The sequence below is a fragment of the Notolabrus celidotus genome, chromosome 20 (assembly GCF_009762535.1).
Source record: "Notolabrus celidotus isolate fNotCel1 chromosome 20, fNotCel1.pri, whole genome shotgun sequence".
Lineage (NCBI taxonomy): Eukaryota > Metazoa > Chordata > Actinopteri > Labriformes > Labridae > Notolabrus > Notolabrus celidotus.
The window spans coordinates 26,727,824-26,754,105 of NC_048291.1; the positions used below are offsets into that span (position 1 = coordinate 26,727,824).

At 41.0% G+C, this 26,282-nt stretch overlaps 3 protein-coding genes and 2 non-coding genes across 5 annotated transcripts; 4 read left to right on the top strand and 1 right to left on the bottom strand.

The window, feature by feature from the left end:
- Positions 1–5: 5 nt before the first annotated feature.
- Positions 6–7,259, bottom strand: grna (granulin a; the record flags this gene model as incomplete). Its single annotated transcript, XM_034711499.1, has 11 exons — positions 7,140–7,259; positions 6,618–6,758; positions 5,231–5,368; positions 5,023–5,151; positions 4,661–4,742; positions 2,060–2,163; positions 1,741–1,894; positions 1,479–1,598; positions 778–875; positions 456–692; positions 6–23 (listed from the first exon to the last, which is right to left on the bottom strand). Coding segments are annotated over exons 2-11 (1,221 nt in total), but the record flags the coding sequence as incomplete, so codon positions are not given.
- Positions 7,260–7,627: 368 nt separating this feature from the next.
- On the top strand, positions 7,628–17,997 carry slc25a39 (solute carrier family 25 member 39). The gene is made up of 12 exons (XM_034711633.1): positions 7,628–7,873; positions 10,237–10,342; positions 10,667–10,726; positions 10,857–10,913; positions 11,588–11,697; positions 11,783–11,850; positions 14,144–14,268; positions 14,347–14,520; positions 14,729–14,838; positions 15,214–15,295; positions 15,370–15,450; positions 16,877–17,997. The coding sequence occupies exons 2-12, from the start codon at positions 10,246–10,248 to the stop codon at positions 16,981–16,983; spliced, it is 1,071 nt and encodes a 356-aa protein (XP_034567524.1). The 5' UTR covers positions 7,628–7,873; positions 10,237–10,245; the 3' UTR covers positions 16,984–17,997.
- On the top strand, positions 17,803–22,505 carry rpl3 (ribosomal protein L3). The gene is made up of 9 exons (XM_034711500.1): positions 17,803–17,807; positions 19,712–19,941; positions 20,195–20,363; positions 20,707–20,842; positions 21,059–21,245; positions 21,351–21,613; positions 21,702–21,797; positions 21,888–22,007; positions 22,373–22,505. Exons 1-9 carry the CDS (start codon positions 17,803–17,805, stop codon positions 22,415–22,417), a joined length of 1,251 nt encoding a protein of 416 aa, XP_034567391.1. The 3' UTR covers positions 22,418–22,505.
- On the top strand, positions 20,887–20,980 carry LOC117804628. Its single transcript, XR_004629202.1, has one exon. It is a non-coding gene; the product is annotated as a small nucleolar RNA U83B (small nucleolar RNA).
- Positions 22,163–22,296, top strand: LOC117804627. Its single transcript, XR_004629201.1, has one exon. It is a non-coding gene; the product is annotated as a small nucleolar RNA SNORA54 (small nucleolar RNA).
- Positions 22,506–26,282: the final 3,777 nt, after the last annotated feature.

The following is a 26,282-nucleotide window of genomic DNA, read 5'->3' on the forward strand; positions in this document are numbered from 1 at the left end:
TCATGGTCGTTACAGCAGACCGCCTTCAAAATAAAAGAGTTTGGTCACAAACATCGTTCAGTCAAAGTCTGGAGGGTGAGGGAAGAGATGCTTCAGTAAAGTTCAGATGAGTTTAAACTCTAAGGACAAAGAAAGAAAGAAGAAAGAAAGAAAAAGAAAGAAAGAAGAAAGAAAGAAAGAAAGAAAGAAAGAAAGAAAGAAAGAAAGAAAGAGAAAATAAATTTAAGAAGATAGAAAGAAGAAAGAAAGAAAGAATGAAAGAAAATGTAGCTTTATCTAAAGTTAGGAAACCTGTCTGAACAAACATTCTGAAGCTCTTTATAAACATTAATATATTTTGTGTTTAGTGTCCCGTCCTTGAACCTAGCTTAACTAGCTTCCTATGCTAACTTCAGCTAAACAGCTCTTTGTGTTTGCATCAAATGTTCCAAACAGAGATCTTATTCAGTGTCTACCTTAGGTAGAGGACAGCAGGCCCAGTCTCCCGCTGCGTTCTTGCAGCAGGTGGTTTCATCAGGACATTTATGAGTGGCGTCACACACAACGTCTCCCACCAGAGAACCCTGCCAGGGGATGGTGGGAACCTTCTTCACCAGCGGCACGGAGCACGTCTCGTCATCGCAGGTCTCAGCTGCCAGGTTACACTTCTTACCTTTCGGGCAGCAGTGAATGAAATCTGCACAACAAACAGCCTGAAGAGACGAGATGGGTTAATGACTGAGAGTTTGAGACACATTTAACTTCAAAGATTTCTGAATAATAAAAACTGAACTGTACCTCAGGGAGAGGACAGCAAGCCCAGCCGCCTTCTGCGGTCTTACAGCATGTGGTTCCATCTGGACAGGCTGCTGTGGAGTTGCAGGGTACGTCATTGCCTGGAAACATGAAAACCAACGATAACATTTCATTAATTAAACATATTCTGAACCCTAATAGCACGATGAAGGAAGCTTTTCACATGTGGGTCGTCATTTTGGTGATTTTGGCTTCACACTTGGCACAGAAAACAATGTCTCATCTGTGAAACTAATGAAAAAGGAAGCAAATGTTTTTCTACGCCTCTTCTGTAGAAATGTCTTGCTTGTTCAAAGTTTATTCTAGGGATGTGTCACTGTGTGCTAAAAATCTTAAGGGGAAGGAAATGCACAGAGTTGATGGAGCTTAAAGATGCATGCAGTCTGTTGCTGTAAGAAACCCAGGATCTCTTGTATGCCTGCAAGAAGTGGCAACCCTGGTGTTGAAATATGAAACTAATGCAGAAGAGCTTCAAAACTCAACACTGAGCTGTGCCAGGGACACACCTGCATGCCTGGAAAGTACCCATTGTTCAAGGTCACTTCATACATTTTAGCTTCAAACTGAAACAAAGAGTGCTTTTCACATCTGAGTTGCATAAAAACATTTGCTCTGTGATGTTCTTCATCTTTATTTTCGGTGTTTTCTTGCTCTCACACTTTGATGCATGGGAAACATCTAACCTGCAGTTATCTTTGCAACAGTCCAGAGCGATGCTTCCTGCCCTGTAGGAGGAACTGTCCCCGTTGTGGTGACTTCAGGGGTTTTTTCTGAAACTGTCTTTGCTGTCACTTGTTCACCGTCTGAAAGTGGAAACACACCCACACACACACACACACATGCACAAGCAGGTCATGCCACATGAGCACAAACAGATTTAAACAATGATTAATCAGAATGAGGAAGTGAGCTTACAGTAGAAACCAAACCACACCAAAATCTGACCTTTCTGGTTCTCCCACTCTGCTCTGATCCTGGCTGGGAATTTGGCCCACATAGGTGCGACTTTTTTGGTTAAAAGTGAAACACATTTAAAGTTCTGGGTGTCACATGTGGTCCCCTCAGGACAGCAGTGGATCTGATCAGCGCAGCACACAGCCTGTTCAGACAACAATGAAACACAGAGTTTAAGACGCCATAAAGGACTGATAAGTGGACATGCAAAGCCATTATTTGAATTTTTATTACATTTATTGTAGGAGTAAGAGCAGCGTTCAAAGACGTCACCTTTAATACACAGAGCAGAGCGGCCATTTTTTTTTACCTTTGGAAGGAGACAGCATCCCCACACTCCCTCTGAGGATTCACAGCACGTTGTTCCATCTGGACACTCCTGCTTTCCGTCACCGCATAGAACTGTACTGAGGTCTGCAACAACATCAAAGAGGAAGTCAGATTTTTAAAAAACCTTGGCGTCAGGAGTTTTGAACGGACTGAAATTACATCTGATGTTTCTTTCTAACCCAAAACACCAAACAAACTTCTTTAAAGCTATTTTAATTCCTGAAAAACACTGACAGGGGGAGTAGGTGTCAGACCAAGACATTACATGCTCAATAACAAAGATTCCCTACGAGCGATGCATGTGACTGCTGCAGACAAAATCAGCATCTTGCACACAGGGACACTAAAATCGACACAAACCATAAGTTCCTAAGAGAAGCTTTAAATGTCTTTCTGTAAGATGCCGATGTTAAGGCAAGAAACAGACGGCAAAATCCAAATACAAGTCACAAATTGAATTTAAACGATGCCATGACTACTAGATAGATTCCTCAAAATGATTTGAAGAAGTGAGAGTGAGAGAAGACCCAAACTTTTATGGAAGTTTGATTTCAATATGCTGCTTCAACAAGTTTCACTTTGACTCTTAAAAGTTAGAGAGCAGGATGCCTCCCAATTTTAAGATGACTAAATCCAAGATACATTTGTACTATTTAAAAAACAAACAGTACATATATTATGTTAATTAACATTGCATGTTTTTAAAATTGAGCAGGTTTATCAGCACCGTGTTTTCATGTCGATTCTACCCCTTGTAGCTGTGAGGGAACGACAGCACTTGACGTAATCTTAAATATATCTACATTTAGATCAACCTTATTATAATGTAAATCCTTGAAATTAATATCCTCATTTTTTTTAGATGTATTTATTTTTATTTTTTAATTTAAATTAATTTAATTTATTTTAACTTAACTTAACTTAACTTAATTTAATTTAACTTAATTTCATTTCATTTCATTTCATTAATTGAATTGAATTTAACTTAATTTAATTTAATTTAACTTAATTTAATTTAACTTAATTTCATTTAATTTAATTAATTTAATTTAATTTAACTTAACTTAATTTAATTTAACTTAATTTCATTTAATTTAATTAATTTAATTTAATTTAACTTAACTTAATTTAATTTAACTTAACTTAATTTAACTTAATTTAATTTAACTTAACTTAACTTAATTTAATTTAACTTAATTTCATTTCATTTAATTTAATTAATTTCATTTAATTTAACTTAATTTAATTTAATTTAACTTAACTTAATTTAACTTAATTTCATTTAATTTAATTAATTTAATTTAACTTAACTTAATTTTATTTAATTTAACTTAAATTAAATTAACTTAATTTAACTTAACTTAATTAAATTAAATTAGATTAAATTTAACTTAACTTAACTTAACTTAATTTAATTTAATTTAATTTAATTTAACTCAACTTAACTTAATTTAATTTAATTTAATTTAATTTAATTTAATTTAACTTAACTTAATTTAATTTAATTTAATTTAATTTAATTTAATTTAATTTAATTTAATTTAATTTAGTTTAACTTAATTTAACTTAATTTCTTTTCATTTCATTCATATATGCTTGTGCACAGGAAGAGGTAGTATGGCCTGTCTAAGTCCACTCGGTCCTGAAATGTTTCGATCCTCCATCGTCTTTCCAGATGAATGAATCCATGCATACTCTTGAATTTTACATTTATCTTCACCTCTTCAGTCATTAATCAACACTTAGTCCTCTCACTTCTACTCTTAACCTTGTAACTGTAATTTTCCTGCATATATCCCTTACACAAACTGTCAGATATATAACTGTTTACATAGGAACTAGGGGCGCTTATGTTTATGTTTATGTTTTATTCTCCAAGGGTGGAGGGGTATACCTTGTTAGTGGAGTTATACAAAATCTGCTCTGAATCCACTTATTCCAAATTTGTATATTCTCAATTTTAAGTGAATCTTTTTGTGAGTTTGAAAACTGGACATGAGATATTGCATTATTTTTAAAGTAAAACAACGGTTATAAGTTGTCATGACTAATTGTTTTTACAGCGTAAGCAGACCTGAGCCTTGATAATCTGAGAGGTCGAGATGATCTGTGTCAGAGCAGCATAACAGGAAGAATACGGAGGTCAAATGTGGGTTTGAATTCAGGACTGAACAGAGCCTTTGTAGCCTTGTTTAGAGACTTTAATACCTCTGAGTTAAGCTGACCACTAACTTTTAAATACTGTTCTTTAGGTCAAAAATATTCATTGCAGTTTTATCTTTATCTGCAGCACACTGAGTCACTGAATCTATTAATACTGTTGAATAAACACGTGGACTTTCTGCATAATTATAAGAAGATATTCTGTTTGTTTTAAAGATATCTTCAACTACTGGATGTTGAACAGATGAGGCCCGAGGATGGAGCCTTGGGGAACTCCATGCCACTTTTGTTTATTAACCTGAGTCAGTTATCATAGACAGGAATGCTGCAGACAAGATTCACTCCAGTTTAGTGGTGTGTCTGAAAGATCTTGAGAGTTTCCCTGACTATCTTGTGATGTGTTGTTGAAGGGTTTCACCTTTCTTCATGCAGGAGCGTCCGTCTAAGCTGCACTGGTGGCCCTCTGGACAGCAGTGTTTCCCATCAGTGCAGGGGACTCCCTGTAAGAGGATAACAACGCACCATAACAAAAGGAAGTAATCCCACTTTATTCAGTGCAAACAGAGCTTCAGTCTCTTTCTCAGACTCATCTTATTCATTTATGCTTGTAGATTTAAACTTCATTTGCTGACCAAACAAGAAAAGTTTCTCTCTATACCAGGAAGTAACCAGGCTTTTAGAAATGAATCCCCATAATTGAGCTGTACCGCATATTAAAATGCGTTATAAAAAATGGAACAGGTATGTCAGGTAAACAGGTATAACGTGTGTGTTTGTTACCTGAGCTAAGGGACAGCAGCCAAACCTCGTCAAAGCCCTCAGGCAAGAAAACTCAGCTGGGCATCGCGACTGATCAGGACAGATGTTATCGTCTTCTTCCCCGATGTATGATTTAATCATCCTGAAGGACTGAAGAGCAGAGTGAGACTTGAATCACACATGTTCAATCTTCCTCTGTGTTTTCTTTTGACAGTGTTTTGATTCTTACTTTAGAGAGACTGGGTCTGCTGGCAGAAGCTCTCTGCGCCCACGGGATGGACACAGTGCTGTTCACACAGCTGGATGTTGCCGTATCACAGAGTGTTTCTGCAGGACAGCAGTGCTCGTGATCCTCACAGCATTCAGCCTGCGAGGAGAGTAGTAGTGGGAACACTTTGACTAACAAAGTTTAAAAACTGATATCACAGGGGCTGAATGAAGCTTAAGCTTTTATCTGAATCATAAAGCAGTAAAACACCTCTGAGCATGAATAGAGCAGTGTACAGCCTTCTTTACTTTTTGCTTTAGCACACACAGGAACGATTATCTCTAATGTACATTTTACTATATGACAGACGGAGACACAAAGTATTCTACTGGACTGAAGTGATATCACTATGTTGCAGTTTATCTTGTTTAAATGTCTATTGTGCTCCTATAGAGGACACCTGTAGTAAGAAAAGGTGAGTAGGATGAGTCTCTTTTACATATTGTTATAATATGACACTGAGGTAAAGAAATAAAGCTTTGCAAAGACCTTGCAAGCATGACGACGATTAAAATAACATGAAACAGAAGGGGCTTTTTGGCTTTCTATAATTATTATTATTATTATTATTATTTATTTATATAGCACATTTAAAAACTAATGTTTAAAAAGTGCTTTGACAGACAGAGAGGAGTGTAGAAAATTCTAACAATGCAAAAACAAAATACAAATCAAAAGATTAGAAAGAATAAATGCAAATTAATGAGAATAAAGTGCTGACACAGTAGACTAATAAATCATTGTTATAGAGTTTTTTTTAAATATATAAAAATTAATTAATTTATAAAAATTTTAAAAGATAAGTAAATAAGTAAAAGCATTAAAGGACAATACAAAGGTTTTAAGAAGAAGACGACATCACATCAGAGAAAATAGAAATAGATTAAGAACATTGAAATAATAAATTAATATAATAAATAATAAAACAATTAATAATCAAATACAATTAAGACTTCCTAATAACTGCTTTCAACGACTACCATTTGCAATGACAAACTGAGTTTCAGTAAGTTGTTCTGCAAAAGTTCTGCATTCAAAAAGGAAAGTAAAGGAGGCTAACAGGAGCTTTCTTCAAGGCAAGGTGTGCTGTAGCTTGAAAAGGCTCTGTTGCTTGTCTCAGCTTGTTTTTTTTTTAGCAGTGCTCTGTTTTAACTTCACATTTGACACACTGCGTCTTTAACTGCATATCTCTGCGGCCTTAAAATACACAGAATCTTTTTAGTTTTAAACAATTTGAACACCTGTAAAGATGCTGTATAGAGCTACAGTCTGAGGTAAGGGTCTGAAGTTGTCTTCCTGTGCACACAAACTACACCACAGAATGAGACGGTTTTACTACAGTGTGTACCTGATCGAAAGGGCAGCATTCATAACCATCGGCCGGGTCGTTGCAGCAGGTTTGACCCTCTTTACATCTCCCTCCATCTGGACACACGTCTGCACTGACCAGGGCCAGGAGGGAACAGCTGATCACAACCCACCTCTGCATCTGAACACACACATGAGGTCATTTATAACACAACATCAGGTTTGATATGTGCATTAAAGTCTGCAAGAAAACATACAATTAGAATGCTTATAATTCAATGAATGATTAATTTTACTTTCTAGTGTGTTTAAAACCTCTTTCTATTTAAAATTATTCATAGAGTCATACATGTCAACATCTGTCATAACAGTCTGTAAAGGTTCCTGCTTTTTTCTTTTGCACTGAGTTAGTCAAAAGCAAAGGTTAACAGTTAAAAAAATACATCTAACTTACTTTCAATTTCGTTTTGTTAGGACAATACCTCTCTGGAAAAACCTGTTCCTTTTCTTACTTAAAAGTTAAATTATCAATAATAAACCTGTAACTTTATTTCACTCTTACCTTGGTTAAAGACTGGAGAGCTGTTGTGAGCAGTCAGTTGTTTCAAAAGTGTGTCACCGCTGTGTAACACTAATCATAATGAGCTGCTTGATACCACGCCCCTGAGAGAGAGAGAGAGAGAGAGAGAGAGAGAGAGAGAGAGAGAGAGAGAGAGAGAGAGAGAGAGAGAGAGAGAGACAGAGAGAGAGAGAGAGAGAGAAAGAGAGAGAGAGATCTTAATTCCCCTTACTCACTCATATGAGTCTCTTCAAAGCCCTTTGTTAACCTTCACATTATTAATCTTTGTCCATTCAGCTCACTACACCTCTAAATGTATACTCTCCTTCTGTACTGCACGGGGTGAAGTTGCTCCCTGGATCTGCTTGTTTACATGCGACAGCTGCAGCGCCTCTCCCCGGCGTCACCGACAGGGGGCGATAGAGCGGATCAAACATTAGAAACAGGGGGCGGGGCTAAAAGGACGCTGCGGTTAGATCACTGATCTCTAAATCATGCGCACCAGCCTCACTGTGTACAGACGGAAGGGTGTAGCGCTGCGTAGTGTTACCCGGGTTTGTGTGGCTGTGTTCGGGTACACCGTGTGACCTGTAAACAGCCTCCCTGCGACTCTGAAATCATGCTAGCAGATCGCAGAGTACGGACATTAGAACCAGGCTTTAGATGGGAACGTTGATTCAACCTGAAATGGGTGAAGAAGAATTTAAATCTCAAGAACACTGGCAGCTTCAGTAAAGGTGAGTAACGCTAGCTTGTTTGTCTCTAAATGCTGTCTAAGCTAGCTCAACGTTAGCATTAGATTAGCAGACCAGGTAAGACAGCTGCGTTATATATGTGACTGTATCAGAGCAGAAACTCATAATGAAGCTTTTATTCATTTAAAAAGTTTGTTAAATTATAATATTGTTGTGTATTTTACTTTAAAATCAGCTAACTGACAGTGAAGTGAAAAAGGACAAAGTGTGCTTCGGCTAATTTCCTTTAAATCCTGGAGACAAATATATCAGATAACACTGTTAGACTATATTATAATAAAAATAAAGCTTATATGCTCTTGTTCTAACACACAGGAGTCTTTATATTAAGTGATTAGTGAGACATGAAGCTCCTGCAGGGTTGTGTAATGTAGGTGAAGCTGTCAGAGAGACCTCCACACATGTCCTCATGTAAGTTTAAAACTCTCTGTCAGCAGAGAAAGTCTTTCAGTCTTCTTTAGAGAGTCAGACAAAAAGCCCGAGGGCCAAGTGGCTTTAACTGTCTTTGTTAAGTGTAATTAAACCCACAAATAGAACCAGTGAGAGGACACACATGACAGCTGCAGGAGAGTCTGAACACATACATGTGCAATACTTTGATTTCCAGTGCAATACCTCATAACCATGTGCAATATTGTAATTTATCCCATAATATATTTTATTATTATATCCATCTACTAAATGTGCACTCTGGCTCAGGCTAAGTTATCTTATTCATGTCCTTAAAAGTTCTTCTTTACCTTTCTTTGCACAGATAGTATTTTTATTTAGAACTTTTGGATTTGTGTTTAGGTTTATACATTTATTATCCTTACTGTCTTGTTGTGTCCTTCCTGTCTTTATGTGTCCTTACTGTCTTGATGTGTCCTTACTGTCTTTATGTGTCCTTACTGTCTTGTTGTGTCCTTACTGTCATGATGTGTCCTTACTGTCTTTATGTGTCCTTACTGTCTTGATGTGTCCTTACTGTCTTGTTGTATCCTTACTGTCTTGATGTGTCCTTACTGTCTTGTTGTGTCCTTACTGTCTTGTTGTGTCCTTACTGTCTTGATGTGTCCTTACTGTCTTGATGTGTCCTTACTGTCTTGATGTGTCCTTACTGTCTTGTTGTGTCCTTACTGTCTAGATGTGTCCTTACTGTCTTGATGTGTCCTTACTGTCTTGATGTGTCCTTACTGTCTTGTTGTGTCCTTACTGTCTTGTTGTGTCCTTACTGTCTTGTTGTGTCCTTACTGTCTAGATGTGTCCTTACTGTCTTTATGTGTCCTTACTGTCTTGTTGTGTCCTTACTGTCTAGATGTGTCCTTACTGTCTTGTTGTGTCCATACTGTCTTGATGTGTCCTTACTGTCTTGTTGTGTCCTTACTGTCTAGATGTGTCCTTACTGTCTTGATGTGTCCTTACTGTCTTGATTTGTCCTCACTGTCTTGATGTGTCCTTACTGTCTTGATGTGTCCTTACTGTCTTTATGTGTCCTTACTGTCTTTATGTGTCCTTACTGTCTTGTTGTGTCCTTACTGTCTTGTTGTATCCTTACTGTCTTGTCGTATCCTTACTGTCTGTATGTATCCTTACTGTCTTGTTGTATCCTTACTGTCTTTATGTGTCCTTACTGTCTTTATGTGTCCTTACTGTCTTGTTGTGTCCTTACTGTCTTGTTGTATCCTTACTGTCTTGTCGTATCCTTACTGTCTGTATGTATCCTTACTGCCTTGTTGTATCCTTACTGTATTGATGTGTCCTTACTGTCTTGATGTATCCTTACTGTCTTGTTGTTAAGTACCAGTGTTCCATTCACCACCTCAATTTCCTTGTGTGTGTGTGAGCTCACTTGGCCACAAAAGCTTCCTTGAATCTTGAACTAAACCTGCTCCACTTCCTTATGATCATCATCACATCACGGTTACCAGAAAAGGACTTTCAGGAATTCATGTAATTCACATTAATCTGTCTGCCGTTACTCTCTTCTGCCAGTTGGGAGTTGCTCCCTCCAGCTCTCATGCTCTCTGCACATGCACATTGCAGATAAGCTATCACACTGTTTCAACGACCCCATTACAACAACTCCACCTAGACTGTCCCGGCTCACATCAAACAAACACCGGTCTAACTCCTGGCATTGTTAGATTACACTCAGCAGCACCTCAGGATCTGGTGTTATACAAGCGGCTCTTTGACATAACAGGACACCTAACCACACCACGCCGCTCAAACACTCCTCCATTTGTTGCTTTACATAACAGGGAGACAAAGGAGTCCGGCCTCAAGGTGTCCACAGGGTCGTGCAGTACCTCTTAGGAGCATTGTGTCTTCTCAGCGTGAAGTGTTTATTTTCTCTCTGACAGGTGAGCAGGATGGGGGAGCGAGGTGTCAGCGGGCCTGTGGCTGCAATTTCGCCCATGCAGCAGATGCTGGCTTCAGGGACTGGAGCCCTCCTCACGTCTGTGTTTGGTGAGACAAAGTTTATAAAAAGAAACTTGTATGCCTTTAATAGTTGTTGCTTTTGTCCTATAAGTTCTCTGCAGTGTTAAGTTGTGCTTTAAGACATTATTTAGCCTTCTGTGATGTGAATGCACTTGAATTTAAAAGACACCTGAATCCACCCTTAAAAAACAACAACAGAGTTAAATCAACCGTCCTTTTAACGGTTAATAAAGTGAGTGTTACTTCAGGACACTTGCATTAGGCAGCATTAGTGTCCGCCTGGTCAACCTACAATCCTGCCAATGCTTCTGTGTCACCGTTATTTACGTCTGACATCTCTTTTGTTTTCAGTCACGCCGCTGGACGTTGTGAAGATCCGTCTGCAGGCTCAGCAAACAACGTTCCACCAAGGTAAGAGACATATGTCCTCAAACCTCACAGCACACCCGCTCTGCTTTTAACACCTGCTCCTGAACGCACCGTGATGCTTCTCTAACCTCCGTGTCTTTATCCGTGTCCTGCTTTGTGCTTTGTTTCGTAGCGTTAGCCTGTGAAGCTGCAGCTCCGTGGAGCGGCGCGTTCACACGCCCTTCAAAGTGTGAGTATCTGACCTGCTGATGACCAGACTGCTGTTAGTGTGTGGGCAGACGCTCCGTTAACCAACATCACATGCCAACGTCAACAAGAGCGCCTGTTTGCAAACAGATTCACGTGTGTCCCATCAGATAAGAGATCGATTCTTTAGTTTGAGTTCTTGGCATTCAGTCTGATTTGTTTCCTGACGGAGGTCTGAGTAAATATCTGAAGTTCTTATCGTGGCTGTGCTTTATTTTCATGTTTGGAAACTCCAACAAACCAGACAGCTATAAATATGTCTCCTAGGTAAACATAACTGCTTACAAGTCATCCTTTACTTCCTGGAAAACTTCTTCACTCATTCACCTGTGAGCCCTTCCTTCGTAAATCTTATATTTTTGTTCCCTGAAGGTGAAATAATCCTTTTTTTAGACTTTCTCTGAACTTTTGTCTGAAACCATCCTTGAACAAACAGGCAGAGTAAGCAGAGACGAGGTCAGACCTGATGTTATCGCAGCAGCTCTGACTCTGTGGTCATTGCCACGCCGTGTGTTATTAACCAGCTCTCGTTCTCGGTCAAGGATTGTGCTGATGTTTTTTTAGCTCATGAAACACTTCCTGTAGTTAGAATCATTTGTTGGATGTTTTGATGAATGTTTGAAACTCTAAAGACTCTCCTGGTTGTGTCTCTCACAGGGAGGTGTTTCATGTATTGTAACGGGCTGATGGATCACATCTACGTGTGTCAGAATGGAACCAGTTGCAGCAGCTGGTACAAAACGCAGACACATTTCAGCGGGACACTCGTAAGTGCAATCGCAGCTGTTACTTGTCTGCTTCTGATGTTTGTTTGTTTTTATCACAATATAAATGATTTTGTTTCTTTCACAGGATGCATTCGTGAAAATATCCCGACATGAGGGACTCAGGTCTCTGTGGAGCGGGCTGCCTCCCACACTGTGAGTTAAAAAAACATGCTAGGATCAGAAAGATTTGAGTCTTTGATTTGTGACTCATGTGCTGGAATCATTCTTTTGTTTTCACCGACTCATCAGTCAGCTGCATAAGATATAAACGTCTTGCATTGAACTCCACTTACACAAGACAAACAAAGACATAGAGATTAAAAAACTTTATTAAAACTCTTTTCTTTGAATTACAAAAGTCATATTTAATACATTTATCTGTTGAGTTAAAGCAGACCAATAATTTAGAAAGGTTTCTAGCTGACCTTGTTCACGTCAGACCACTCACAAGTGTCTTTCAAATAATGATTCAAGAGCAATCGAGGCATTTTGTAAACAAATAAAAAGGCTGCAAGTAAAAAAACGTTCAGAGACAGAATAAAAGCCTGATACACCGTGTTCCAAATTATTATGCGAGTTGCATTTTTGTGAATAGTTTAAAAACTATGTCAGCAGTCGTTTTCAAATTTGCCAAGAAGTCAGATAGTGAATATATTTCTTCAACTGTGTGGTTAAAATGATGCTTTTCAAAGTACGTCGGCTGTATTTTTAAATAAATGCAGAATCTGCAGAAATGAGCGTGCTAAATTATTATGCAAGTTAGTGATAAGAGCATATAACTTGTGAAAATTAAAAACTAAGTTATATGCTCTTATCACCAACTTGCATAATAATTTGGCGCGCTCATTTATGCAGATTCTGCATTTATTTAGAAATACTGCCGAAAAGCATCATTTTAACCACACAGTTGAAGAAATATATTCACTATCTGACTTCCTTACAAATTTGAAAACGACTGTTAAAGGTGACATATCATGCAAAATTGACTTTTTAATGGTTCTCTACCTGAAATATGTGTCCCTGTCTACAAACCCCCCCGAGAATGAAAAGAATCCATTCTGCCCCTGTTCTGATTTCTCCACCTTTCTGTAAATGTGTGCTGAAACCAGCCGTTTCAGACTTCAGTGTTTTTGTTACGTAACAACAATATCCGGTCTGTCACGGAGTCAGAGCTCGGAGCTTGTTCAGCCCATAGACTGTATAAAATAATACTGAATCCCTCCTCCGATTTTCATTACCTGCACACATGTGTGCTAACAAGGAGCTTAGGAGGGAGGCATGCTAGTTGTAGGCTGTCTTAATAAACACAGAGGTCGGTTTTACTCCCCACGTCTGCAGATTTGAAGATCTAGTGGATGATTTTTATTTATCATGGATAAGTGCTAGCGCTAGTTAGCATAGCCACATAGCTACATGTTCGTAGCTGTGTACCAAGACACACGTCTACATACTGATAAATAAAACAACAAGAAACACTAAATCTGTGACCAATCCTTCAGAAAGGTCCTGCTACAGGCGCCTCTCCGTCAGGATCAGATTCAGAGGGTTGAAGTAACGTGATCTCTTAGCAGCCGGGTATATTCAGCCAACATGTAAACATTAGATCAACGTGCTGGAGAGCCGAGGCACATCCACTTCCTGAGGGGGCGTGGTCAGAGGGAAAACAGAGTGTTCTGAGGAGGACTGAAGAAGAGGGTTTTTCAGGCAGACCAAAATCTGATTTCAAAGTGTTTTTTTGAGCATAAACTTTATGTTGGGGTTTTGGGGACCTCTTAGACCAATATATGTTGATGAAAAAAGCGTGATATGTCCCCTTTAACAAAGTTTTTCAAATATTCACAAAAATTCAACTTGCATAATAATTTGGAACACGGTGTATACAGACCAAACAATCTGATATGTTAGATATGATGATGATCATGATTCAAAAGGATAAAATAACTCATGATTCGATCAGATTTGTTGTCCTCTTGCATGAATTTGTCTTGGACTCAAGTGCTGTTTCCACAGTTGCATTAACATCCCATGTACCTACAGACTGATACATCATTCTACCTGTAATGACAAGTGTACACATTCTTGGCTATGTGCAGACTGTCTTATAATCAGTCTGGTGACTGTCAGAAGTTGTGCAACCGGTCAAAAATAAGCATTTGTATAATTTCACCGGTAAAACGAGGAAGAATGCAGGAGGAGAAAAGAGGAATGTGTTTTTTATTCTGTAGTTAAAGTTATAGTTCAGCGCTAAGGTGCGATCTCAAGTGAGTGACAGTCTCTGTGACCTTCGTGTTGAGTCACAGGTCTGACTGAGGGACGGCAGTTTTGGTTCCCTTGCTGAGCTTTGTGGGTTTTTAAAGTTGCATATTCACAGGTCACTTCCACAGTGTGTCATATTGTCCTAACAGTGTTTAATAGAAACCTTTCTGTGCTTGCGTCATGTCTGCAGTGTCATGGCCGTACCTGCCACCGTCATCTACTTCACCTGCTACGACCAGCTGAGGGACTTCCTGCGATACGGTCTGGGTTTCCAGGGCAGCCACGTCCCTCTGGTCGCTGGAGGTCTCGCCCGATGTAAGTCTGTTACTGCTCGTGAAGATATCTGAAGTGCAGAATGGAAATGGATTGTTAAATCAAACGTGTGTGTTGCAGTGGGGGCAGTGACTGTGATCAGCCCTCTAGAGCTGGTCAGGACTAAGATGCAGTCCCGTCGGCTGCCGTACAGCGAGCTGCGGGCGTGCATCCGCTCTTCTGTGGCCCAGGATGGCGTGCTGTCGCTGTGGAGGGGCTGGGGACCCACCGTGCTCAGAGATGTGCCCTTCTCAGGTAAGAGCTGCAATACTGAGAAACACACAGGGGCTCTGCAGACAACACAAACTTATTCAACCAACCAGCAGCATGTTAAACTCCATGATCTGAACATTCCACCTCTCTGCTGCAGCTCCGTCCTTCAGCCCTAGATTTAAAAGTCTCCCGCAAAAGAACATGCTGGTTAACAATCTGTCCACGTTTCTGTGTGTGTTTGTGTTTGCAGCATTATACTGGTTTAACTATGAGCTGGTGAAAGCCCATCTGTGTGAAAAGTCCCGGGTGACCCAGGCCAACTTCTCCATCAGCTTCACAGCAGGAGCGATCTCCGGAGCTGTAAGTACCCAGCTTTAATACCAGAGGAGGGAATCCCAGGGTAACTTCAGACAGAGAACACACTTTATTTATTTACTTATGAACTCAAAGTCAGAGTAATGACAATTACAATGCTCTTAAATGTGTCACAATGACCTCATCCCTCTGAATCATCACATAACGAGGTTTCAGGTGGAGCAGTAAACGCACCGTCAGGGGTTAGTTCAGAGAATCAGGCCAGTCACTGACCCACATTCATTGTGTTGTGTTTCTTGCACAATAATTGAACCTCAGCCCACCTGATATGAGCGCTGATCCTGATGCAGGATCAGGATTCTTTGTTATCAGTGAGCTTGTGTTAAATCCAATCACATGACTTCCTTTCGTCCGATCCAGATCGCTGCAATCCTGACGCTGCCGTTTGACGTGGTGAAGACACGGAGACAGATTCAGCTGGGAGAGATGGACACGCTGGGAGGTGAGTGCTCCAACAGAGGGATGAAGAGAGTTATGTCATGTCGCATCTTATTAACACATTTATTCTTCTTCTAGTTTCTGCAAAGAGAACCACGTCCACACTGCACATCATGAAGGAGATCTGGGCGGAGTTGGGCTACAGGGGACTTTTTGCAGGTACAGACTTTCTCTCTGCCGTCCTCCGGTGTGTAAACATGCAGTGTTGGTTAACTGTGGAACAAAAACAGATGTTCATATGAGGTCTTTGCCCCAGATCAGGAACTGGGTTATTTAATATGAGTGACTGCCAACACCAACAACCCTGATTCTTGTGTTTATGCTTGATAATGTTTTACCTCTGCATTGCATCATTAAACGTCCTGCTTACACAAGTTATTTATTATGATACTTGTTGACCTTTTTGTGAAACTTGTACTGTTCAGCCGTGCTTAACTGAATAACACAAATGCATGTAAGTTAGGTAAATAACACAGATTAACATACTGAACCTTTGATTTGTTGTCATTTATGGCTGTGCTCAGGAAGATTACAACCCGTTACAAAGGCAGCACTCTTTGCAAAGCTCCATGAAAGCCTGACGGTTGATTAAAAACAGGATTAGATCTGGCCAAAGTTCACTCAGTTGATAAAGTTAAAGATGCCGGGGTAGGCCCTGATACTAATCCTCCAGACAGGACCTGAATATATCTTTTGTAGGTCTGCACAGAAAGAGGAAAAACTGTGTTGTGTTGTGTTAATACTAATCTTGAGGAATGCATTTAAAGACGTTATTAGAGTTACAGTCAGGGATGTGTTCTTTCAGTTTACTGAATGATTAAACGTTATCAACCTTTGCTCGTTGGCACCAGAATGACAAGCTGGTTCAATTAATTTTTAACATTTTAATGGGTACCCAAAATGCCAGTCATGTTGTTGTGTCTAACGGCCAAATTCCACCAGATCCGTCTCCGATCCGTCCCAGCACCGGATCTGATAGGTCTCTATTCTAGTCAATGTGTTAACTTCCACTGGATCCACTCCATTGCGTTCTGGCTGCGTCTCTGATCCGTGCTGCGTTCCGAAAACGCAACCGGTGGGTAATGACGGACGAGAGAGCACGGAGCCGGACCGCAGCGGATCAGAGACCGACCGGCTCCGGATCTGGTGGAAGTCCTCTGTAAGCTGTAGTGCAGCCATCTGTCTGTAGCACGGCTGTGGCTCCAGTTAATGGCAGAGTAGGGATTTAAAAAGCACAGATGACAGGTGACATGGTTTCGAGGAGGTACATTGAGCTGGAAAATAGAGATAAAGATATGTCTAGGCTGAGTCTGCTTAACTGGCACATAACCCCTCCACAAGATTGATGTTGACCTGCAAAGAGGACCAAAGACTGGTGGTGCTAGCTCTGCTAACTGTAGCCATAATCAGTAAACCAATTTGTGCTCCCAGGAAATTGACACCAACTGATCTGGGATGGTTGCAGGCTTCTTGGGGCTTACTTTCTCTCACATATTGTCTTGTTTTTTTATATATTGAGGTAAGGATGAAATAGTTCTCACTGAGTGTCTCTAACCCTACATGAATTGGTTTGTGTTTTCTGCAGGTTTCATGCCCAGGGTGATCAAAGTGGCCCCAGCGTGCGCCGTCATGATCAGCACCTACGAGTTCGGAAAGGCGTTCTTCCAGAAGATGAATCTTGATGGAGAGTGACTGCCGTCCTGCAGACTGTCTTTGCAGGAGCAGAAAGTCACTCATATTCAGACATTGTCATCACAGTTTGGAGACGGACTTCAAAAGGAAGCGTGAGGAACAGGCGGGCCTTGACTCGGCTTTGTTTGAACCTTAAACAGGAGGATTCACTCATATACTTTAGGAATGCCTCTCCCTGCAAACCTGCTCTCATCCTTAAACTTTCATGAGTTGGAATAAGAAGACTGGATGCTGAGAGACACTCTAAGACTACAGACTGTTTGTGTTGATACTTTGTGTTTACAGGTTCCTTATAAAGAGAAAGTTTAAATATTTCTGACGCACATCACAACAGACAAAGAACAAACTGACCCACCGTGCAGGGCGGCGGCCGTGTGGGGTGTTACTGCTTGTTTGACTGCATGAGTCTCATTCCTTCACTTTGCATCGCTAGAGACAAACTGCACGGGGACAAGCTTCATTCAATAAAGATTCCAGACATGCAACTGCACCCTGCATCAGCATTTCTGCATCATCCAGCAGTAGAGCATGACAAGTATCTGTCAGAACATGATCAACAAATCTGGTTTGTATGATAGATTGAATCACTTGTAGCACTTTTTGCATTTGCAAGACAATGTGAAATGAGTTAAACAAATAGCTACAGGTGTTCTCGTTAGCTGAGTGTAGGCCTCTTTTTCTGTTCTATGAAAACATGAATCAAGCCTTCTTTGGAGATGTGTGATCATTGGTGTATGAATTTAGCATGTTTAGCTACAGTCGTAATGCACAAACCGTTAACATTTCACTCTTTCTCTTGAACGGAAACCACTGCAAGTGATGAGGTGAGGGGGAAAAGAAAACACAGATGACATTTCAAATGTTTCATTCCGGCGGTTAAATGTTTGAGCTAGCATATCGTCAATGCTGTTACAACACTGGATCATAAATCTGAAAATATTGCTGCCTTATGTGTTCTTTGTTTATTTTTGTAAAGAATGGATTTCAAAATGGTATTAAATATGTAAGACAGCGTTTTAGGCTTTCTGTGTGATTTATTCTGCTATGAGTTTATTGAGCAATATCCTTTAAATTACATATACACTATATAAGCTTGACATATATTAAAAAACAGCACCAAACACTATGATCTAACAGCATACACATTTGTAAACATTTATATAAGTACTGTAATGTAAACACACAATGTTACGGATATTAACAGACAGAAGATCAGATCAGAAATACTTTATTTATCGCAGGGGGAAATTCAGTTATTAAAGTTGCTCCTATACACAATAATTAAAAATATCAAATAATATTAATAGAAGAAGGATTTAATAAGATACAAATACAAATACTATGAAAATAATGATACTGAAAGTAAGAACAGAAGACAGAATAAGCTCTGTAGAAAATAAATGGTTGAAGTCTTTTTTGGGAACTGAAAACTACAAAGTTATTTATGGGGTAGTTTAATTAATTCAAACACTCCATCACATACATGGACTGTATATTAAATATAATATTATAATATGATATAATACAATAATAATATCAACAATAAATATAATAATGTATAATAATACATAAAATAATGCAGAAATAAGAAATTTAATAAGAAAACAATAAGAAATACAATACTAATATTTATATACAGTATGGTCACAAACAAAAACAGGTAACAGAAAACTACAAAGTTATTTATGTGGTAATTTAATTCATTCAAACACTCCGTCATATACATAGACTGTATATATAATATAATATAATATAATATATAATAAACAAATAATAAATATAATAATACACAAAATAATGCATAAATAATAAAAATACTAAAAAATAAAATAAGATATAGTAATAATATGTATCTACAGTCTATGGTCTAAGTTATTCATGGGGTCACATACATAGACTGTGTATATATAATCTAATATTAGGATATATTAATAATAATAATATACATATATTTATAATAATATATAATAAATAATAAAAGAATATATATATAAGTAGTCTATAACAAATATAATAATAATGTTTATTTACAGTCTATGGTCAAATATAAGAACAGTGGCATCTGGTGGCCTGGTGAGGAAGCTACATCCGGGTCGAACGTCATTGGTCAGTTCTCGTCGAACGATGAGCTCGCGAGATTTGCTTGTGTATAAAGTCACACTCCGCCCTCCAACAGGCCTCTTTCACTCGGCTTGGAGACAACATGGTGAGTGTCCTCTCCTCTCTGCGCACACTTTAACCTTCAATCCTTCATTAATCAGGACCATCCTTCACATTTAACTTATCTCACTGACTTCAGTAACTTTAATGTGAATATTTAAGTTAATCTACGTCTGAATTTTGTTACTATATTACTGGTATTTGATATAACCTACACACGGGACTCAGGATCCAAAATGGCAGCTTGAGATAGGCCTTTACCTACATTTTAAGGGTTTTAGCTGGTTTAATCCCTCCATTTATAGTTAACTTATAACATTAGATGTATTTTCTGTATGTTAAATGTATTTAAAGTCATAATGGCTTTAAATGCAGCTTCAATTCTGGTTAACATGCACCCTCATGGTGCTAAGCTATACATGCTAACAGCATGGATGCACTGCAAGTTGCTCCAGTTATTAAAATGCACATTTAAGATAAAGTTGGCATGCATAACTGATATGAGTAGTTAAATAATCTATGGATCCATTAAGTATAGATTAATGTGTCATTGCACATAGTGTTGAAGCCCTAAGTACCTGCTAACAGTGTCTCTGTTTCCACAGTCTCACCGTAAGTTTTCGGCTCCGCGCCACGGTTCCCTGGGCTTCCTGCCCCGCAAGAGGAGTCGTCGTCACAGGGGTAAGGCCAAGAGCTTCCCCAAGGATGACCCCTCCAAGCCCGTGCACCTCACTGCCTTCCTGGGCTACAAGGCCGGCATGACCCACATTGTTCGTGAGGTCGACAGACCCGGATCAAGTAAGTTTAATCCTGATAAAATACTATTATCAAAGCAGGAACAGAGTTTTATTTAGCAAACTTATCAAATAATGTGTGGTGTTCTGCCTGTGATGATCCCCTCGACGGGCGGACATAATGGGTTATATCCCCTTGATGAATGTCGAGCACTGAGCGCAGTTTATACCATTTTATTAGAGCTTAGAATGAATCATTATTAAACAGAGTTAATAAATGCTGACTCTTACCCTAAATTACTTTTCTTGTCCTGCAGAGGTGAACAAGAAGGAAGTGGTCGAGGCTGTGACCATTGTGGAGACTCCTCCCATGATCGTGGTTGGCGTTGTTGGATACGTGAACACACCCAGAGGCCTCCGCTCCTTCAAGACCATCTTCGCTGAGCATGTCAGTGATGAGTGCAAGCGTCGCTTCTACAAGAACTGGTGAGGCCCAACATAAAGTTTATTAAATGAGCATGAAGCAGTTAGTTGCCCAGTGAACATGAAGTTCTGTGTTTTCACTGCGTGAGTCTAACATATCGGTGGCCCCTGTGGCAGCTCCGCTCAGGTGCCTCGTGCCCTGAAGAGCTCCGGGCTCCTCTGGCCAGTGGAAAGTGCTTCTTAGAAACTGAGCCATGAGCCAAAATCTCCACTAGCTGATGAAGCCCCCTGATCCTCATGGAGAGGGGGGGCGAGCAGCTACGCACTGTGTCCTTCCGCTGACCCCTCTGGGGGTCATGAAGGGCCTGTGCAAACCTTTTGTGTCCTGTGATCCGGGTGCTCCCAGGTACAAGTCCAAGAAGAAGGCCTTCACCAAGTACTGCAAGAAATGGCAGGATGACGATGGCAAGAAGCAGCTGGAGAAGGACTTCAACGCCATGAAGAAGTACTGCCAGGTGGTCCGCATCATCGCCCACACTCAGGTTAGTATTCTACATTATACTGTTAGTTATTTAGAGTTCAGCTTGTCTGTCAGTGATGAGACCACGGATCTTGCGTCAGGCATGGCGCCCGACACACATGAGGATACCTTCCATGCTGCCTTCCTTCTGAGACTTTGCAGATTAAGTGATTTCTCTCCTTCTACAGAGATTTGTGTTTCTTCCTCCTGTTCTGACTCTTGGTTTTTCTCCACACAGATGCGTCTGCTGCCCGTGAGGCAGAAGAAGTCTCACCTCATGGAGGTGCAGCTGAACGGAGGCTCCATCGCCGACAAGGTGGATTGGGCCCGCGAGAAGCTGGAGCAGGCTGTGCCAATCAACACCGTGTTCACCCAGGACGAGATGATCGACGTCATCGGTATCACCAAGGGTCACGGATACAAGGGTAAGATTAAGTCCTGTACTTCTGCAGCTTTTCTGCACAAACACAGGCTTTGAAGTTCAGTGTTTTCATAAAGGCTAGTGTACTGAACCTCAATCTTCCCTCCAGGTGTCACCAGCCGTTGGCACACAAAGAAGCTCCCCCGTAAGACCCATCGTGGTCTGCGTAAGGTGGCCTGTATCGGTGCCTGGCATCCCGCCCGTGTGGCCTTCTCTGTGGCTCGTGCCGGTCAGAAGGGTTACCACCACCGTACAGAAATCAACAAGAAGATCTACAAGATCGGCCAGGGCTACCACACCAAGGACGGCAAGCTGGTGAAGAACAACGCCTCCACTGAGTACGATCTGTCCAACAAGAGCATCAACCCCCTGGTGAGTCTCCATGACGTGTGATCTGTGATTCACATGAAACCTCTCACCTGGAAGCAGAAAATGAGACTGTTCTGTTTTTGTTTTAAAGGGTGGCTTCGTCCACTACGGAGATGTGACCAACGACTTCATCATGCTGAAGGGCTGTGTCGTCGGGGTGAAGAAGAGGGTGCTGACTCTGCGCAAGGTGAGGACAAAGTTCTGCAGACTTGAGTGCAGCTGGTAGAAACTTCAGAAGCTGCAGCTCAGTTCTCTAACCTCTTTCTTCACCCTTCAGTCTCTGCTGGTGCAGACGAGCCGTCGTGCCATGGAGAAGATCGACCTCAAGTTCATCGACACCACCTCCAAGTTTGGTCACGGCCGCTTCCAGACCGTGGAGGAGAAGAAGGCGTTCATGGTGAGGCTTTGTGCTCATCTCTACACATTCCTTCTGTTTGTACCAAAAACTAAACATGTGGAGTCATGGAGGATGTTTGGGTTCATAGTAACTGAAATGGATACATGATTTATCCTCACAGAGTAGAATTGATCAAACTGCATATGTCTTTTCTGCGGCACTGTTCGTAACCTGGTTCAGTCTTTCAGTGTGAACTCTGGGTTCCATTCCAGTGCCATAGTGAACTCCAGTGAGGCAGGGGAGCAGTGCCGTTTTGTGCTAGCTCCCTGTTCACTCTCTGGAAACATCAGCGTCTCTCAAGCTAACAGCTTGCATGTTCAAATGTTAGCATCAAACTGATGTTTCATGTTTCTGTTTCTCTGCAGGGACCACTCAAAAAAGACCGCGTTACCAAGGAGGAGACCGCTTAAAGTCACCGTCCAGGACCAATGTCTCTGCTGCGTTCACTGTCACCAACTGTACTGTTCTGCAGAGTTATTTAATAAAAAAAGAAACTAAAATGTTGTGTCCTTGTTGTGTTTGCAAATGTGAATTTAGACAAAGTTAGTCCAACAGGGGCATTCAAAATCCTTTTAAGGGCACCAAAGAGCTGGATTAGTCCTGGTTTTGTGCATCATACCTCACTCATGTTGTAGTTTAGTGTGCAGCTGCTTTTATTTTTAAGATTGAGCCACAAAATTAAGACTTAACTACTTGGAAAAATAGCTAAAACATTAATTTATAACAGAAGTGCTCAAAGTTGAATACTCAAGCTGTTAAATGAAGGAAGATATGTTTAAAGCTGGAAGACATGATGATAAAAGGATAAAAATTGATGCATCAAGTAAATACTGGCTCTAATTTCATAAACTTGTACCCAACAAGCTGTTTCATGAGCTTTTGGTTGCAAGCTTTAAAGTAAAATTAAATCAAAGGAGACAGTAACTACTCCAATTTGATGCCATGCCTTAGCCTCAGACTGAGTTGCATCTCTGCAGCGCCTGGACTCTGTTAAATTGAGGGTCCGGTCTCTGCAGCAGCTGAAAAGGTCGACATCAGCTGTGACGAGCGAGCAGCCACCTTTGCAGAACTGATGGACAGCGAGATCCTGCGTTTAGCCAACGCTGCATGTTTTAACCTGCTATACGTGTCCTTGAGCTGCTAGCCTTGTATTCGGCTGACATCAGAACTCCAGCACTCACAGCGCGGTCGGTAATTAAGCCCCAACATCATCTATTCTGACTCATCAGTGCCAAAAGTAAAAGCTCCTCTTCAGCAGGTAATGAGGAAGACCCTGAGAGGGCTCAGAGGGGCCCTTTAGACGGCCTGCGAAACGCCTCCCTGAGTCTTTCTCTGCATAATATTCAGCACTCTTTGCAGAAATGTGGATTTCGAGGAGGAATTTTCAAGGTCCGGTCGTGTTCCTGTTAACCTGCAGCGAGGGGAGCTGAAGGACGATTTGTTCTCTGCTGAGCTGCATTTGAAGACTCTGACGTAAAGCGGTTCTGCAGCGTGGAGAAGAGGGCACTCAGAATAAGCCCTTAAAAGAAGGAGGTGAAGATGCAGCGGAGGTAAAAGCAGGGTGAAGCCCTCTGTCACTGAGGCCAGCACACGGTCACGGAGATGTTCCTGCTGTTACATAACCACCTCCGCAGGCCCTGACCTCTGACCCCTCCTGCCCCACAGAGAGCCAGAGTTCAAAGCTCCCCCACAGCTCTGCTTTACATAACGCCCTCTCCGCTGAATGTGACAGTCGACGGCCCATAATTATGCCATTAATTGCCCCTTCGTCCCTCTCAGGTGAGGTTAGGTGTCCCAGCAGACGCTCTCTCTGTGACCCCGTGCATCTGCTCAAACTGCAGCTCTGTGCACGACTCACACAGCCCTGTCCGCTCCATTTCAACCTATTAGCTCAGACTTCCATCATCAAAATGAGCTCTCAGCAGAGGCAGCAGCCGACCGAGCAGGATGGGTTTGGAGTCTCCTGAGGAGGACGGGGGCTTAGATGAGTCTAACGGTATGTGCAATGACAATAAAGGCGTTCATATAGGGGACAGGATGCTGCTCCACTTCTCCCTATCAGAGATGGTCGGGGTCCAGTATCTCCTCAGGCTGCTCTCACATCTGTGCCAACTGTCATTATTTCCCCCCTCTCAAGACCAGCCTGAGACCACACTAAGGTTTTACCACAGTGTCAACAGGCAGAGGGGGAATGTGAGGGACTACTTTATGTGGATTAGATTAATATGAGGCATAATGAGGTTGTTCCTGGTGTTGATTTTGTTGTTGAAGATTTGTATTCTGTTGTTATTGAGCTTTGATCAATCAGGAACATTCCATTCTTTCTTTTTTTTAAGTTATATTTTTGGCATTTTTGCCTTTATTGTATAGGAAAGCTGAAGAGAGACAGGAAATGTGGGGAGCAGAGAGAAGGGGAAGTCATGCAGGAAATGATCAACCGGCCGGGAATCAAACCGGAGACCCCTGCGACGAGGACTGTAGCCTCTGTATGTGGGGCGCTTAGACCGCTAGGCCAACAGCACCCCAGAACATTCCATCCTAATCTGCTTTGATCTATTATTTTCTATTCTGTTCTGCTTTGATCTAATCTGTTCCATTCTTGTTTGCTTTGATCTATACTGTTCTGCTTTGATCTAATCGTTCCATTCTATTCTGCTTTGATCTAATCTGTTCCATTCTTGTTTGCTTTGATCTATTCTATTCTGCTTTGATCTGCTCTGTTTCATTCTTGTTTGCTTTGATCTATTCTGTTCCATTCTATTCTGCTTTGATCTAATCTGTTCCATTCTATTCTGCTTTGATCTAATCTGTTCCATTCTTGTTTGCTTTGATCTATTCTGTTCTGCTTTGATCTAATCTGTTCCATTCTAATTTGCTTTGATCTATTCTGTTCTGCTTTGATCTAATCTGTTCCATTCTTGTTTGCTTTGATCTAATCTGTTCCATTCTTGTTTGCTTTGATCTAATCTGTGTTCCATCCTATTCTGCTTTGATCTAATCTGTTCCATTCTAATTTGCTTTGATCTATTCTGTTCTGCTTTGATCTAATCTGTTCCATTCTATTCTGCTTTGATCTATTCTGTGTTCCATCCTATTCTGCTTTGATCTAATCTGTTCCATTCTAATTTGCTTTGATCTAATCTGGTCAATTCTAATTTGCTTTGATATATTCTGTTCCATTCTATTCTGCTTTGATCTAATCTGTTCCATTCTTGTTTGCTTTGATCTATTCTGATTTGATCTACTCTGTTCAATTCTTGTTTGCTTTGATCTCTTCTCTTCCATTCTATTCTGCTTTGATCTAATCTGTTCCATTCTATTCTTCTTTGATCTATTCTGTCATATTCCATTCACTTCCTTACTCTCATAGGAGGGCATCAGGGTTGGCCAATCAGATTCCAGGGTTACAGTGCCCCCCCCCCCCCTCCTCAGCTGTGGTTGAGTTCTGTCCTCTTTCATTGAGTTCTCTTCAGAGTCTGGAACAAATGAAGCCAGACTTATCTGTGTCTCTACTTTATTTGACTGTGTGTGTGTGTGTGTGTGTGTGTGTGTGTGTGTGTGTGTGTGTCGGAGTGTGAGTGCGCTATCCTGCAGTGGATCCTCCAGCCCAGTCCTGAGGTAGCAGCTGTTGCTAGTGGGACGGCAGCCAGGTAACCACAGTGCATGCTGGGACAGCAGAGAGGAGGGCCAAGCATTTGTGATTTATGGGGAGTGTGTGAGAGTGTGTGCAGTTGCTTGTACATGTAAGTAGGTGTGTGTGCATCTGTGCGTAGGTGTGTGTCCTGGCAGTGGCTTCAGCCGGCTGGCACCGAGTCAGCGGGGAGGGGGGGTCCTGCAGAGCGAGGGAAATGAGCGGGTGTTGCTGCGGCGAGGAGACTGACAGGAGGACGGGCTGTCGGGGGGTCGACCACACACACAGGACCATTATTACACAGGACGGGGGCCTCGGGCTGCGATGTGACCGCTCACACACCGATCTGATGCTGGACGTCTGTTAGGATCTGAGTTTTGTTCCTCTGTATCCACTCTGAGGAGAAATGTAACATTAGGATCTTATTCTGAGAGATTTGAAGTGATAGCAGTTAATTTATCACTTGATCACTTTTGAACTAAAGCTTTGCAGCAGATCTTGATGTAGTCAGGTAGGATTCACCTTGTATTCAGCCAGCCGTGCAGCAGTGTGTTTCAGCTATTATTGAAAGCCAAAGATCTGAATCCTCATCCACTCTCAGGCATTAGTCCTCTGTTCTCTGCAAAGGACAGAGAGTCTGAGGG